The sequence below is a fragment of the Glycine soja genome, chromosome 13, assembly GCF_004193775.1.
Source record: "Glycine soja cultivar W05 chromosome 13, ASM419377v2, whole genome shotgun sequence".
In the NCBI taxonomy this organism is placed as follows: Eukaryota; Viridiplantae; Streptophyta; class Magnoliopsida; order Fabales; family Fabaceae; genus Glycine; species Glycine soja.
The window spans coordinates 26,818,041-26,832,203 of record NC_041014.1 but is presented as its reverse complement, the minus strand read 5'-3'; the positions used below and the strand labels follow the sequence as shown (position 1 = coordinate 26,832,203).

Genomic DNA, 14,163 nt, shown 5'->3' with positions numbered 1-14,163 from the left:
ATCACATGTAATTATGTGTCATGTAATTATGTGTAATTCATCAGTACTTCTGGTACTGATCTGATATTATTAATAATATATATCTATGTTTGCCTTCCAAAAAAAAAAAACCAGATCATCACATCAGCAACAGGAATCGAACCCACATCCCTTTTGAGATGAGTCTGGACCAACCTTTGTTGTTGGTTGTTTGTATTACAAGTTGCAAGTAATGCAGTTGATGTTCGAAAGTAAACTGACCAAATGGAAATGATTGTCACGAATGTGTAACGCAAAACTAACGAATAGGTGGGAACTGGGAACCGTTGATTTAATATGCATATCCTACTGTTTAGAAATATCTAACGCAACCACAAACACTAAGCACTTTCAGTATCTGGATAGAAATATTAACCTACAGTTTCAGAAAAAGGAGCATATCCTAATGTGTAATTTTTAAAAACGTTTATATATAATCACGATTTTAAACCACAGAATATGAAAATAATTGCATTACATGTTACCAGCTTGGTATAGCAATACCATAATATAAAGCTAAATGGACATAATGTTGAAGTGTAGTAAGAGTACATATCCTCCTACTAATATGGAGTAAATTTGGCAACATGACATTTTCCAGGAAATTCACTTGCGCGCTTCAGCCTTCTTCTGCTCTTTCGCTGAAACGAATTTACTTATTAGTTTCAAGCTTTTGGATATTGAAATAGAGTAAAGAACAAACAAACAGTTTTTATAGCTAACCAGCTTTCTCTTCTTCTCGCTTTTTAGCAGCATCTTCCCTTTGCTGACGTATAAGAGCTAAACGTTCTGCAAGACACAAACTTAACATTAATCATTGGAAAACAATAATAGCCTTCTTAAACATCAATTCTCCCTGCAGAACTCAGCCAGCTTAGTACTTACCAATTACCATATCAATCAATCAATGCAGAAAAAAGAAAATGATGTATACAGAAAAGGCAAAAGCACGCAATTAGAGAAAATATTTCAATTTTCAAGAGCTAGTGGTACCTAAATCCTTCTTTGCTTGTTCTGTTTTTCCTTGCTCTTGCAGCCTCATATAGCGCTCATGGGCTCTCTGTTTCTCTATCTCCTCCCTGCACACAGGCATGGAAATTAAAATATATTAAAAAACATGTTTCAGAAGTTTCACTTTCAACATTCCCCTAATATAGAACTCAAACTGAAACAGTTAGACATAATAGAATGTTCTGCTAATCTGATCCCCTTTTAACAATAACTTATTAGATGTGTTTGACCTTATGCATTTTCAATTTAATTTTAATTTAATGTAGGTTGTGGTTTATAGGTTGGTTACTTATCTATGTTATTCTATATGCACATATACATATACAAGTTTAAACATTATTTTGTGTTTTTTTAAATCCATGTTAGTGTTACAATCCTACGATTTACACATTCCCCCTTCCTTCATTTTTCTAATGCTAGGTGGGATCTCAATTTTGACAACCTTGCCCCCATTTAAACAACAAGCAAATGAAAAGTAGCAAACCTTTCACGCCTTGAAAGTTCTGTTGTTTTTCCAACCTGCATCCACAAGAAAATAGCATTATTCTGCCAACCTCTATAACGATGTCTATGTAACTGTAGGGAGTAAGGACCACAACAGTAAAGTTGAACTCACATCAACATCTCTAGCTTTCAAGGTCTTTGGCTTTACTAAGTTGGGATTTTCAATCTCAATAACCCCTTGTGTTCCTTTTTTCTTCTGCACACATTATATAGTGACAAGACAACAAATTTCATATTGACAGGGTCAGACCATAGAAAGAAACAAATCCTTTCTTAAAAGCAAAAAAATGAAATCCATCTATATTAGTAATTACTGCAAGATACTAACAGAAGTTTCTTCTTCAGATTCTTCTCCAGATTCATCTCCAGATACTTCCTCGGGTTCTTCCTCTTCATGCTCAGCTTCTTTCTAATAAGTTGAGAAGATAATTGAAAAGACATAAAGAAAATGGAGAACAAATTAATTAATATCATGTGCACATAAAAATGAATTGTTGCCATAGATACTTTATATAAACAAAACCATTCTGTATGTTAAGTGATCACATGGGTTTGCATTGAGAGAGAGGTGCAAAATGAAGAGGGGGAAAGGATGCAGAATAAAACCTGTCTAAAAGTTCGAGGACGGTTAGAGGTTCCAGCAACTGCAGTAATCAAAAGCAACATTTAAGTTTTCAGAGGCATTTTTTTCCTTTTCACCATTACAAAATATCATTTTTTCTGTTTCTTTTCTTAGGAGGGGAAGGGGGTCAAAAGGGTATTGGCATAAACAAGAACCTTTACTTCAGCTAAGTATCAACATAAAGGAGTTGGCTTATAACTTAACAATTAGTAATCCCTCCACAAAGTATTAACAAACTGGACCAGACCTAAGGTGAGTGGAAATCATGACAAATAACAAGCATTTAATTTCCCTATATGTATGCTACTACCTCAGACCAAAAGGTACTGGAAAGGAAATGCATCTGGCATTGAACTAAGGTATTATTTTAGAAGCAATCAAAGGGTTGAAAAAATAAAGATGTCAATTTCTTCTGCATGTGTCCTTCGTCACACCTACTAACAAGTGTAAAAATTGTCAGATCCTCTAAAACTTTTTAAAATAGCCCGCCTTTAAGTGTCTGTCTGATGAATCAGTCCCACATCCACAATCCAAGCCTTTTCTCCCAAATATCCATTTTCAAAATGTAAAGTTGTTAACAATTCTTGAAAGAAAAATAATTTGTACCCACAAAACATACTGTTCATGTTCTCTTCTCTTTCCTCATATTCACGAAACCCACAGACACCACACAACCGACATATTCACGAGTTATAGTTCATAATAAGGGTTGGCCCAAATAGAAACTCACCAAAACCAAAAACAGCAAAAAGACAATATCAGCAAATTAAAGGAGCAATTAGTACTTTTTTCTCTCCACCATTAAAAAAAAATATACAATCTTTCCCATTCATCTAAGGTCCTGACTCATGTCTATTTCGCAACTGTAGCTCACTAGCTTCAGAAAAAAGAAAAACCAAACAAAAAGGCACAAAACTCGACAGTTAATCAACATAAATGAAAAGTGATTCAAATTCAATTCAAACAAGAACAGATAGATATTCAGAGAGTTCTCAAGCCAGATCTAACAATCCCAACAAATTCCAATCACACATCGACAGCTTCAACTAAACACAAAAACAATAACAAAATACCCCCCCCCCCCCTATTAAGCTCAAAACCACTATTTTTGCAACAACAAAAATTATTGGATTCAGGTGATAAGAAACAAGCCCACAAAGAATATAAACAGCAATCGAAATTCAAAGGGCAAAGACGCAAACTTTAGCGAGAAATGAGAAAAGGGGACTGACGCATATCTTCCGGGGTGGAGAACTGGCGGCGACCAGTGGGCTTGCTCTTGAATTTTCCTCTTCCCATCGTATCGTTCAATCGCACCAACGCTACGCTACGATTTTCGAATCCAATTCTTCTTCTTGTTTTTGTTCCTCTTCGTTCTGCTAATTTATGAGATTATTAAAGTTTGAGAGAACAACAAAAAGAAGATGCACCTTGCACCCTCTTTTCCCTTTATTCGAAATTCCAAAAACCCTAGTTAAACTCCACACAAATTCGGGAGATAAAAAAATTATTTATTATTTATATATAAATTTTAAAGGGCACCTTGTTTAGATTATTGACTTTTTATTTTTTTGTCCTCTTTGTCTTATTTTTAGGGTGCCTAAACTTTTTTTAACAGTCAAATTCATGGATGTGACAATAAATTGATTCTTGGAATATGAAAAATACATATTTAATTATAAATGTACAAAAAATATAATAAATAAATCCTATAGTTAAATATGTGAAAATATTTTATCATAAATTATAATATTCAATAATTAATTTGATTAAAATTAAATTATTTTATCTTAAATTATTTATAGAACTAATTTTTTATATTTTTTTCATATTTACAAAAAAAATTAAATTTTTATTTTTTAAAATTAATTTATTGTCATATTTCAAGGTGATAAATTTGATCATTTATCTTCTTTCTTAAGAAACTTAGGAGTTCACCTAATTACACGTAGGCAACTCTATCCAACATTCTTGTTGGGACACCTAACAGTTTTTTTATGTTTTTCATTTATGCGGTGCTTATTTTTTTCGTAAAACTATACTCCCTTAGGTAACTTGGTTTTGTTAGCTTTCTTTTTCGAGTGTTTCTTGTATTCGGTGGTGTACATGCGTTGTTTACGAATATACGGTAAAACTCTGAGATTTTTTGTCGTCGGAGAAGAAGGGGTGAGTAATTTTTTTTCCAAAACATACAGATTGTTAATTCGTATAACCTTTTTTTTTAATTCTAAATATATTTTTCTAATTTTTTTTAAAAAAAAATTGTAGTGTAATTTTATAAATATTGATTTGGTGATATTATTTTATAGTGCTATAAAAACAATAAAAAAATTAATTTAGTAATTAGATTGGAAAAAAAATTATAATATATATAAACTTTTAAAAATTGCTAAAACTAACATTAGATTGCTAAATAATTAATTTAGTAATTAGATTGTGGATTGCCAAGTTTTGAAATTTTTAAAAAATAATTTATTTACAATTTTTTTAAATTATAATTTATTTAGAATTTTTTTTAAATTGTAATTTATTTAGAATTTTTTTATACATTTAAAATATTTACAAAATTTGATAATTAAACAAATTTGATACTTAACTAAATGTTGTATTTAAATGTTTATTACAATAATTCATATGATATTTATTAGTCATTTGTTTAATTATAATATTATTTTTTATTTGTTATAGTTGAATATCTTAATAAAGATGTGTGGTGAAAATGTATTCTATAGCTATATGATGTACAATAAAAAAAATTAAATTTTTTGTATAAAGCTATATTGTGTCGATAACAAATGAGATGATTCTATCATTTTTTTAAGTCATTTTTTGTTTATTATTGAATTTGTTAAATGCTTTATTTAGATGGACGAAGAACAGCGAAAGTATAATACTATCATGTATGAAGAAGTTGATATGAATGTTGAAAATGAGAAAGATGCTAGCGTAAAAATAGAACACATTGATTGCTCTAATGCCTTTAATACTTCTGAGGTATTTGTCTAATTTGTTGTTGGTACATTAATTATATTACATAAATGTTCATTGGTCTTAAACCTTCTTTGAATTGTGTTATAGTTGTTTGCTACCCGTGATAAAGTTTTACATTAGGCTTGACTAGTGGCTCATGAAATAGAATTTGTTGCAGTGATAATGAGGTCAGACACAAATATTGGTGTTAGAGGAAAGACCTCATTTCTGTTAATAGTTTACAAAATGAGTGGTGAGTATGAGCTTAAAAAGAATGATTTGGTTAGAACATGTACTAGCAGTAGAAAATGTGGATGCCTGTTTAAGTTGTGTACGAAGCCAGTTTTGGGAGGAGAATGATGGATGGTGAAGTTAATTTGTGGGACTCACAATCATAAAATGGCAAAGTCATTTGTTGGGCATCCATATGCAGGTCGACTGACTAAATATGAGAAGATTGTTGTTTCTGATATGATGAAGTCCATGGTGAAGCCAAGAAATATTCTTTTAATGTTGAAGGAGCACAATGTCAACAGTTATACAACAATCAAACAAATTTACAATGTCAAAAATGCTTACCGTTCTTCCATAAGAAAGAGTAACACTGAAATGTAATAGCTCATAATGTTGCTTGACCGAGATCAATATATTCACTGGCATAGGATGAAGGATGAAAATGTTGTACATGACTTGTTCTGGAGTCATCCTGATGCAATCAAATTAACCAATTCTTGTAATTTGGTTTTTTTGATTAACAGTACCTACAAAACAAATAAATACAAACTATCGTTACTTGATATTGTTGGTGTTACACCAACAAGAATGGCATTCTCAACTTCTTTTGCTTACTTGGAAGGAGAACGTCTTAATAATGTTGTTTGGGCTCTACAACGGTTTCAGGGTCTTCTCATGAAAGTTGATGCATTCCCTCGGGTTATTGTTACTCACAGAGATATGCCTTTGATGAATGCAGTGAAAACTGTATTCCTGAATGCTACGAACTTGTTGTGATGATTTCACATTGACAAGAATGTGAAGGAAAAGTGCAAAACCATGGTTGGTCAAAAAAATGCGTCGGATTATGTGAATGAGGCTTGTGGGAGTTTGGTTGATTGTCCATGTAAGAGTTATTTTGATGAGTATCTTAAAAACTTTGAAATGACTTGCTCTCTGTGGCCTATGTTTGTCGACTATGTGTGTCAAACATGGGTGATTCCGCACAAAGAAAAATTTGTTAAAGCATGGACTAACAAAGTGATGCATCTAGGAAACACAACTACTAACATGTATGAATATTGTTTTTTGTTTGTGTTGATTTGTTTAAGTGTTGACTTAATTGAAAATGTTGTGGTTGTTTATATGTTGTTGTATATTTCATTTGTAGGGTTGAGAGTACTCATTGGTTATTAAAAAGACCTCTACAAAACAGCCTTGGTGACATATGTAGTGTTTGGGAAGCAATGAACAACATGATGACACTTTAACACACTCAAATTAAAGCATCTTTTGAGACAAGTACACACATGGTTGGGCATGTGTTTAAAGTTACCTTGTACAAAAAACTACTTGGTATGGTATCAAGGTACGCTTTAAATGAAATTGTTGTTGAGTATGAGAGTGTACCTTATGCATGCAAAAACCCTTCACGTTATGGATGTGTCATGAGAACTACCAACGATCTTCCATGTGCATGTGAGTTGTCTAAATATGTTGTTGGCTTCATACCACTAGAGACAATCCACATTTTTTGGCGTAGACTCAGTTTTTCATATCAAGGGTTATGTGAGGCTAAGGTGACCATAACTGAGGAGAAGAAAACCATATCGAAATGATTTGAGCCGCTCGATGTTTGTGGCAAAGTACATTTGAAGACAAAGCTTTGAAAAATTTCTTATCCTGATCTAAACTCTATGTGTCCTCCTCTAGAAAAGGTGAAGACCAAAGGTGCTCCAAAAAAACCACTGACCAAACAATAAAAGTCAACAAAACATGATTCGTCTTATTGGGAGTATGTTGATGCGTTGCACTCTGTGTAAAATAGTAATTCTTCAATGAAACATAGTGCATCATCATCTGAGCAACCAATACAGAGACGGAATATTCCAATGTTGGATCAATTTCATCCGTGCATCTAGGATTCTATTGAAAACATTAGTGATGTCAAAGCGGATGGTAACTGAAGTTATCATGCAATAGTTGCCTTATTGGGTATGGGTCAAAAATTATGGTCATTGGTGCGCAACCATCTACATAAAGAACTCGCAAGCTGGTCAGAAGAGTATATCAGCCTGTTTGTGATGCAATCCTACCCCCCAAGGGTATTGGATAGAAGACTCCAAGAGGCTTGGGCTAGAGTTACTAAAGAAGGCTCTATCCAAGGCTCATCTTGGTGGTGAAGCTCCTTCTTCCATGACTTATTTCCTAGTGGATGGCGCCGCCTCTTACCTCTTCTCCTTTATCTTCCGCTGCATCTACATGGTGGAAAATCACCATTAAAAGATCTCATTGAAGCTCAAAGATCCAACCTCCATAGAAGCTCCACAAGCAAGCTTCCATCAGTTTGGTAGCATAGAGATATTTGAGGAATTAAAGAGTTCCCTACTTGTTGATGAATTATCTATGGTGTGTAAGTTTATTGTTATGTGACTTTTTCTTAAAATAACATTTAAGTAACAGTTATTTATTGTCTGTTACATGTAGGTTATCATAAACAAGTGGATGAATATTACGGATATGGGATATGTCATTGCTTCACAATACAACGTAATCGTTGTTTCTCTTTCATGATATGTTATTTCCACTGATGTTTCTGTAAATAATTATTTTGTTGACATTTCGTTACGTTATGCATGTTATTTCCACTAATTGTGTTGCTTTGTTAAGATAACTTACTCTATGCTTTGTTATTTCCACTACTTTTGTTGACACTTCTATAAATAAGTACTTTGAAAATAATAAACATAAGGTTTCATTAGCTAATGAACACCAATTTAAACATTACATTAACTTACAAGAGAGTTGAAACAAATAGAAAATGCATCAAAAACTACAATTAAATAATACTAATTTTGCATTGAAACATGTTGCGACCGAGACATGTCGTCTTCCATTTTGGTTACCGATTTACTAAAAACAGCTAAAATTTCTATTAGGCCAAATTGTTTCCAGTAGTTAGACTGTACGAAGACCTCCAACATTTCATCGTCAGTTTTGAACTCAATTATTTCAAATTTGATAACTTTTTCGGAATACTCAGAATGACCTAGCTGTAAAAAAAAACAATCGTCTTACTGTTTGTAATTCATGAATACCATAAGGGGGAATCCCTTGAGGTGCAACTTGTTTGATCACATCCTTGAGTCCGTCTATGCTACATCTCGAAAGAATGTTAAATCCTTGAGTCCATCAATGCTACATTCATAATTTGTTAAGGATGAATTAATTTATTCCTCAAATAGACATTAACGGCTAATTAACGATAAACAGATAACAAAAATTTGTATAAAATAATTAAAATCGTGTTCGTAAGTAACACACCAAATTTATAAATTAACCAAATTTCAATGTCAATAAATAAATGTACCAAATAAATAAATTATCCAAAAAATAAAATTAACATATATAAGGCAAAAAATTAAAACTTCAATGATCATCCATACGCCGCCTACGCCGCCTACGCCTCGATCTGTGACCTACAATTGGTTGGCCAATGTAGCTTCTTACGATGCTCAGACATTCTTCAGCAACAATATATGCTTTTTGTTTCTTCGGTTAGGATACTCAGATTCAGTAGCCTCTCCAATTTATCAGTAATTACTACATAATCATTCTAGTAAGTGAACAAAATAAACATAAAAATTGTTAGTAATAAAATAAAAAACAAAACAACAAACACAAAATACGAAAAAAAAATAATATTACCACTGCATGTCGAGGACGATGCACACCAACGTCTGCTTCATCAGGTGCCGCTGCTGCCATCGATTGTTAAGGCACATCTAGTTCAACAAATGTGTCATATTGTTGTGGAACTCTAGGAACATATGCAAAATCATGTAGAACCACTCCATGTAATCTGACGAACACTGGTCAGGCACTACACAAATTTTCCCTACAAGAGTAATATAGTCACTGAACTGCATCCATCTAGCATCCATTTCTTCAACAGAAGCCGAAGGCATAGTAAGATGTGGCAGAATGGTCTGGATGTACCCAAACTGTTGTACAACCCTCTCCGATCGGTGAATGACCATCAAGGGACCCATCTAAGATGGCCGAAAAACAAGGAGATGATCTTAAATTCTCTAAATGAACGGTGATCACCATATGGAATCTAGCACACAACATCAGGGGTCAGTCTGTCCAGACGCCTACGATACGTCGACACTGGTAGTGCCTTGCCAAAGGTCCAACGGCATGCATGCGGTCTCCGCCCATCATAATCCTCGACAGCTAAGGCGAAACCAACAGACAAAAAATGCTCGTAGATCCAACACTAAAGATATTTTGCAAACATATTCATTAAAATAAGCGACAACATATAATAACCAACGGCAATGAAAAAATGTTTTATTAACATGTGAGTTAACCTGCTACAAAGTGATATATCCTACAAGCTACCTCGCTGTGCAACAAGTGTAGTAGTGCCCCAAGCGTACGTCCCACTCTGTGTCAAGTCACACAGTGCATCCAAGAATATCATGTTCACGTGTGTGGCACTCTTGTTAGCAAAAAATGTGCATCCAAGAAAATGCAACAAATACGTTTGTACTGCTACGATCCAATGACATGCCTTGATTTTCATCTGATACATGTCTCGCAGCTAGGATAGTCGGACATAAGAGCCATGACATTGAATTGTCTCAACTCGTGCCTCTACAGCATTTACATCGAGTAATTACACCAACATATTGACAGTGTCATCGACATGAAGTTGCTCGAAGCTATGGAACGCCCCTACGATAGGCAAATGTAGCAACGACGCCACATCATCCAAGGTGATAGTCACCTCTCCTATGGGCAAATGGAAACTACTAGTTTCCTTATGTCAGCGTTCCACAAAAGCAGACATAAAATTCTCGATCGCCTGTATTTAGGGAACATGCGATCAGAGGACTTAGTCCACTAGCAGCCACAAGGCCTTCAATCTCTGGAGCAGGCCTGCTGAACTTAGTCATCTTCCTTCCATGGAAAGATAGTTTCAGCTCAGTACGTTCATGCAAACAATAATATTGATGATGTAACAAAAAAAAAAGTTATAAGCTAGGTGCTTTATGTTTTTTAAAATTTACATACCTCTCCATTCCAAACTCTCAAAACAATGTGATTTTCAAAATCTCTCAAAACTGATGTGTCATGTGGCCCGCCTAGAAACCCTCAACATCAGTAACACCTTCTTCAATAGGTGATTGTTGTTGCTCTTCATTTAAATCCTCTTCGGTCGTTGAAGGATCACTCAACAACACGCGCCTATTGTCATTGCCTACAGGCAAATGTGGTAAGCCTTCGTCATTAGGGGCATCATTATCATCATCACTAGCCTCTCTACTCCAAGGGTTTTTTCTATTATTTTGCCGAAAGCCTGTCTGAGACCTCTAGTTCTAACCATTATCTGCAGAATATTTTTTAAAACTAACAAATTTAAAATCTTTTAAATTTTCGTTTAAATCATTTTTTAAAACAACCAATTTTAATATATTTTAAATTTTGGTTTCAACAATTTTTTAAAACTAACTAACAATTTTAACATATTTTAAATTTTTGTTTCAATTGTTTTTTAAAACTAACAAACTTATTATCACTTTTAAATATTTGTTTCAATATTTTTTAAAACTAAAAATATTAAATTATTTTAAATTTTGGTTTCAATATTTTTATAACTAAAAAATTTAATATATTTTAAAATTGGGTTTCAATCACGTTTTAAAACTAACAATCTTAATATATTTTAAATTTTGGTTTCAATATTTTTTATAACTAACAAATTTAATATATTTTAAAATTTGGTTTCAATCATTTTTTAAAACTGACAATCTTAATATATTTTAAATTTTAAATTTTGGTTTTAAAATTTTTTATAACTGAAAAATTTAATATATTTTAAAATTTGGTTTCAATCATTTTTTAAAACTAACATTCTTAATATATTTTAAATTTTAAACTTTGATTTCATCAATTTTTTTAAACTAACTAACAATTTTAAAATATTTTAAATTTTGGTTTCAATAATTTTTTATAACTAACAAATTTATTATACAATTAAAATATTTGTTTCAATATTTTTATAACAAATTTAAATTATTTAATATTTTATTTTCAATATTTTTTATAACTAGTAAATTTAAATTATTTTAAATTATGGTTTCAATATTTTTGATAAGTAACAAATTTAATATCTTTTAAATATTTGTTTCAATTTTTTTAAAAAGTTAAACAAATATAATTTTAGAATATTTTAAATTAATTTTTTTGCCAATCTAATCTGATCTTAGTCCTAACAATTTAATCTTAGTTTGAACAATCTAATTTAATCTTAGTAGTAGCTAAATTATTTTTTTTTATAAAAAATCAATACTTAACAAATAAATCAGAAAAAAATATAAAATTACACTAACTATTGCAAAAAAAAAAATTGCACTATTTTTTTTAAAATAATTCACAAAAATATATTTAGAATTCAAAAAAAAAAAAAAAACTCATACGGATCATCTATCCGTATGAGTCATATGAATTGTTGATCTGTATGACTTTTTTTTTCTTCACAAAATGTCATTTTTTTCTTCACCAATGCTTCAATTCAAACAACCAATAACAACAATAATTGAAGCAATACAATGTTTCAAACAACCAACAACCAAAACAACTAATCAAGCAAAATAGGGAACGAAGAATAACTTACTTGGAAGAAGATGAAGCAACGAAGAACAAGGATGGAAGCAACAAAGAAGACGAACCACGAAGAAGAAGAGTAAACCAAAAAGAAGAACACAAACCAGGAAGAAGAAGAAGAACCATCAAGAAGAAGCATGAACGGATGGAGGAAGAAGAAGCATGAAAAAATGTGGAACAAGAAGCGTGAACGAGTGACTCGTACGAACGAGTTGCTATTTTTTTTTATAGTGAACAAGTGCAGGGCATTTTAGCCCTTTCACCTTGGTTGCTGGTGCGCCTTACAAGTATATGTTTGTTTGGGCTAATCCAAATGGGCTTATTTGGCCCAAATTGGCCCAGCACCATGATCTTCAACCTAAACCTAAAACCTCGTCTTTTCTTCTACTCTGCAAACTGTATCAGTGAATTGAATCTAACGAGCATCGAAGCTCACGAATTGAATTGAATTGAGTTTCTTTGTCTCCAGTAAGTGCACAAGACTTTTTCTTTAAGTTGATTTGAAAGCTCAGTTTTTTTGGTATCATTGTAATTTTACGTGAAAAGGGGGGAATTTTATTTTATTTTATTTTAACTGGTTGCCAAGAAATTTGCTAACTTTTAGACTATTTTTATACTAACCCAGAAATTTGTTTTGTCTGTTTTCCTTTCCTCTGGGTTTAAATGTTAGAATGAATTTCAATTTTCTTAGCCTTGCCTTCCAAGTGTTTGATGAAATGTGTGAGTTGGTGATGAGGTTGCAATTTGGCAGGAGATGAAGAAGGGCGTCCATCCACAGAAGCAATGGATATCCTACGTTACACAAACGGGTAGGTTGATGCATGTGATGATGACAAAGATACACCCTGTTGGGAAAGTTTACCACTTCCGAGCTAAGCGCCAAATGGCCGAGAGTTTAGGACAGATTGCTAAGTTCAGACGTCGCTTTGGGCTAGAAAATCCAGAGGGCAATGAAAAATGACTTGTCCAATGAGCAGAGGGAGCTTTGGCCTTTTTATTTTGTGCAAATTGGTGGAAAATAACTGGGAAATTGGTGATACTCTCAAGCAGGTTTTTTTTGTAGCATTCAATGTATCTAGTTTAACTGCAGAAATGTTTCCTTCTTCAGTTCATATTAAGTGATATTTTCTTGTGGGTTTATTCAATGCAAGTTCAAGCTGAGGTTCTTTGTTGGCACTTCTGGATATTACGGAAAGAGAAACTTTGATGTTGGGGACTAGGACACACTAAGGATCAAATTACTAATTTGAATTGAATAACCATATCCAGTGATTGTTTGGTCCAAAGCATAAATCTTGTCCTAAACAGGTTGCAACCGTCAACAATATGCCCTTTTTAATTTGTTCATACGTTTTTTGTTTGTGATTGGCTCTCTTGTATCTGCATTATTCTTGTCTGTTCATATGTTTTAGAGAAGTTCAGGAACATAATTATGCTTCAACGCTTTACACTTGCTTGTTTTATTTGGATACACTAATATCCCATATTTGACACAGGAGGAAAATATAAAAATTGTGTCATTTATATAGCACAGGATAAGTTTTCCTGCAGCAGAATCTGATTTTGGTCTACTATCAATTTCATCTTATACACCCAAAAAAATTATCATCAATATTTATTCTCTCGTAATACTTAATGCTTTTTATTTACCTACCCACTTCCAAAACTTCAAATTCTTTCTGAATCAAGATTTCAGCAGACTCTGCAACTTCTGATTCAAATGGCCCACATAAGAGTTTTCCAGCCCCTTGCTAACAAAAACTCCCTCCATTTAGCATGATTGGTTCTCACCATTTGACCCACTTCACTGTCGTTGACCATTACGGCTCTTGCTACCTTGCACACTGCTTCTTTGGTATGGTGTTGTCCATTATGGCTCTTGCAACCTTGTACATAGCTTCTTTGGTATGATGTGATAGGAAGAAAGATATAGAAAGAAATAATAGTGTTAAAAAAATCATTACTCATTTTTCCCATTCCATCGAGAAAATTTGTTTCTCAAGCACAGTATAGCAATTTTGTAATTAAGATATCAAACTAATGACAAAGAAAAGGAGAACAAGCCAAATATAATGTAGGAAGTTGCCAAAAAAGATTTAGTGTAACAAATTGGAAAGGAGGAATATAAGCTCTCTCTTGTAACTTGTACG

General features: G+C 32.7%; 1 protein-coding gene across 1 annotated transcript; it reads right to left on the bottom strand.

Moving 5' to 3' along the window:
• Positions 1 to 400: 400 nt before the first annotated feature.
• LOC114380777 (28 kDa heat- and acid-stable phosphoprotein-like) lies at positions 401 to 3,643 on the bottom strand. Its single transcript, XM_028339826.1, has 8 exons — positions 3,388 to 3,643; positions 2,140 to 2,177; positions 1,862 to 1,942; positions 1,646 to 1,729; positions 1,514 to 1,548; positions 1,012 to 1,097; positions 742 to 807; positions 401 to 659 (listed from the first exon to the last, which is right to left on the bottom strand). The coding sequence occupies exons 1-8, from the start codon at positions 3,452 to 3,454 to the stop codon at positions 625 to 627; spliced, it is 492 nt and encodes a 163-aa protein (XP_028195627.1). The 5' UTR covers positions 3,455 to 3,643; the 3' UTR covers positions 401 to 624.
• Positions 3,644 to 14,163: the final 10,520 nt, after the last annotated feature.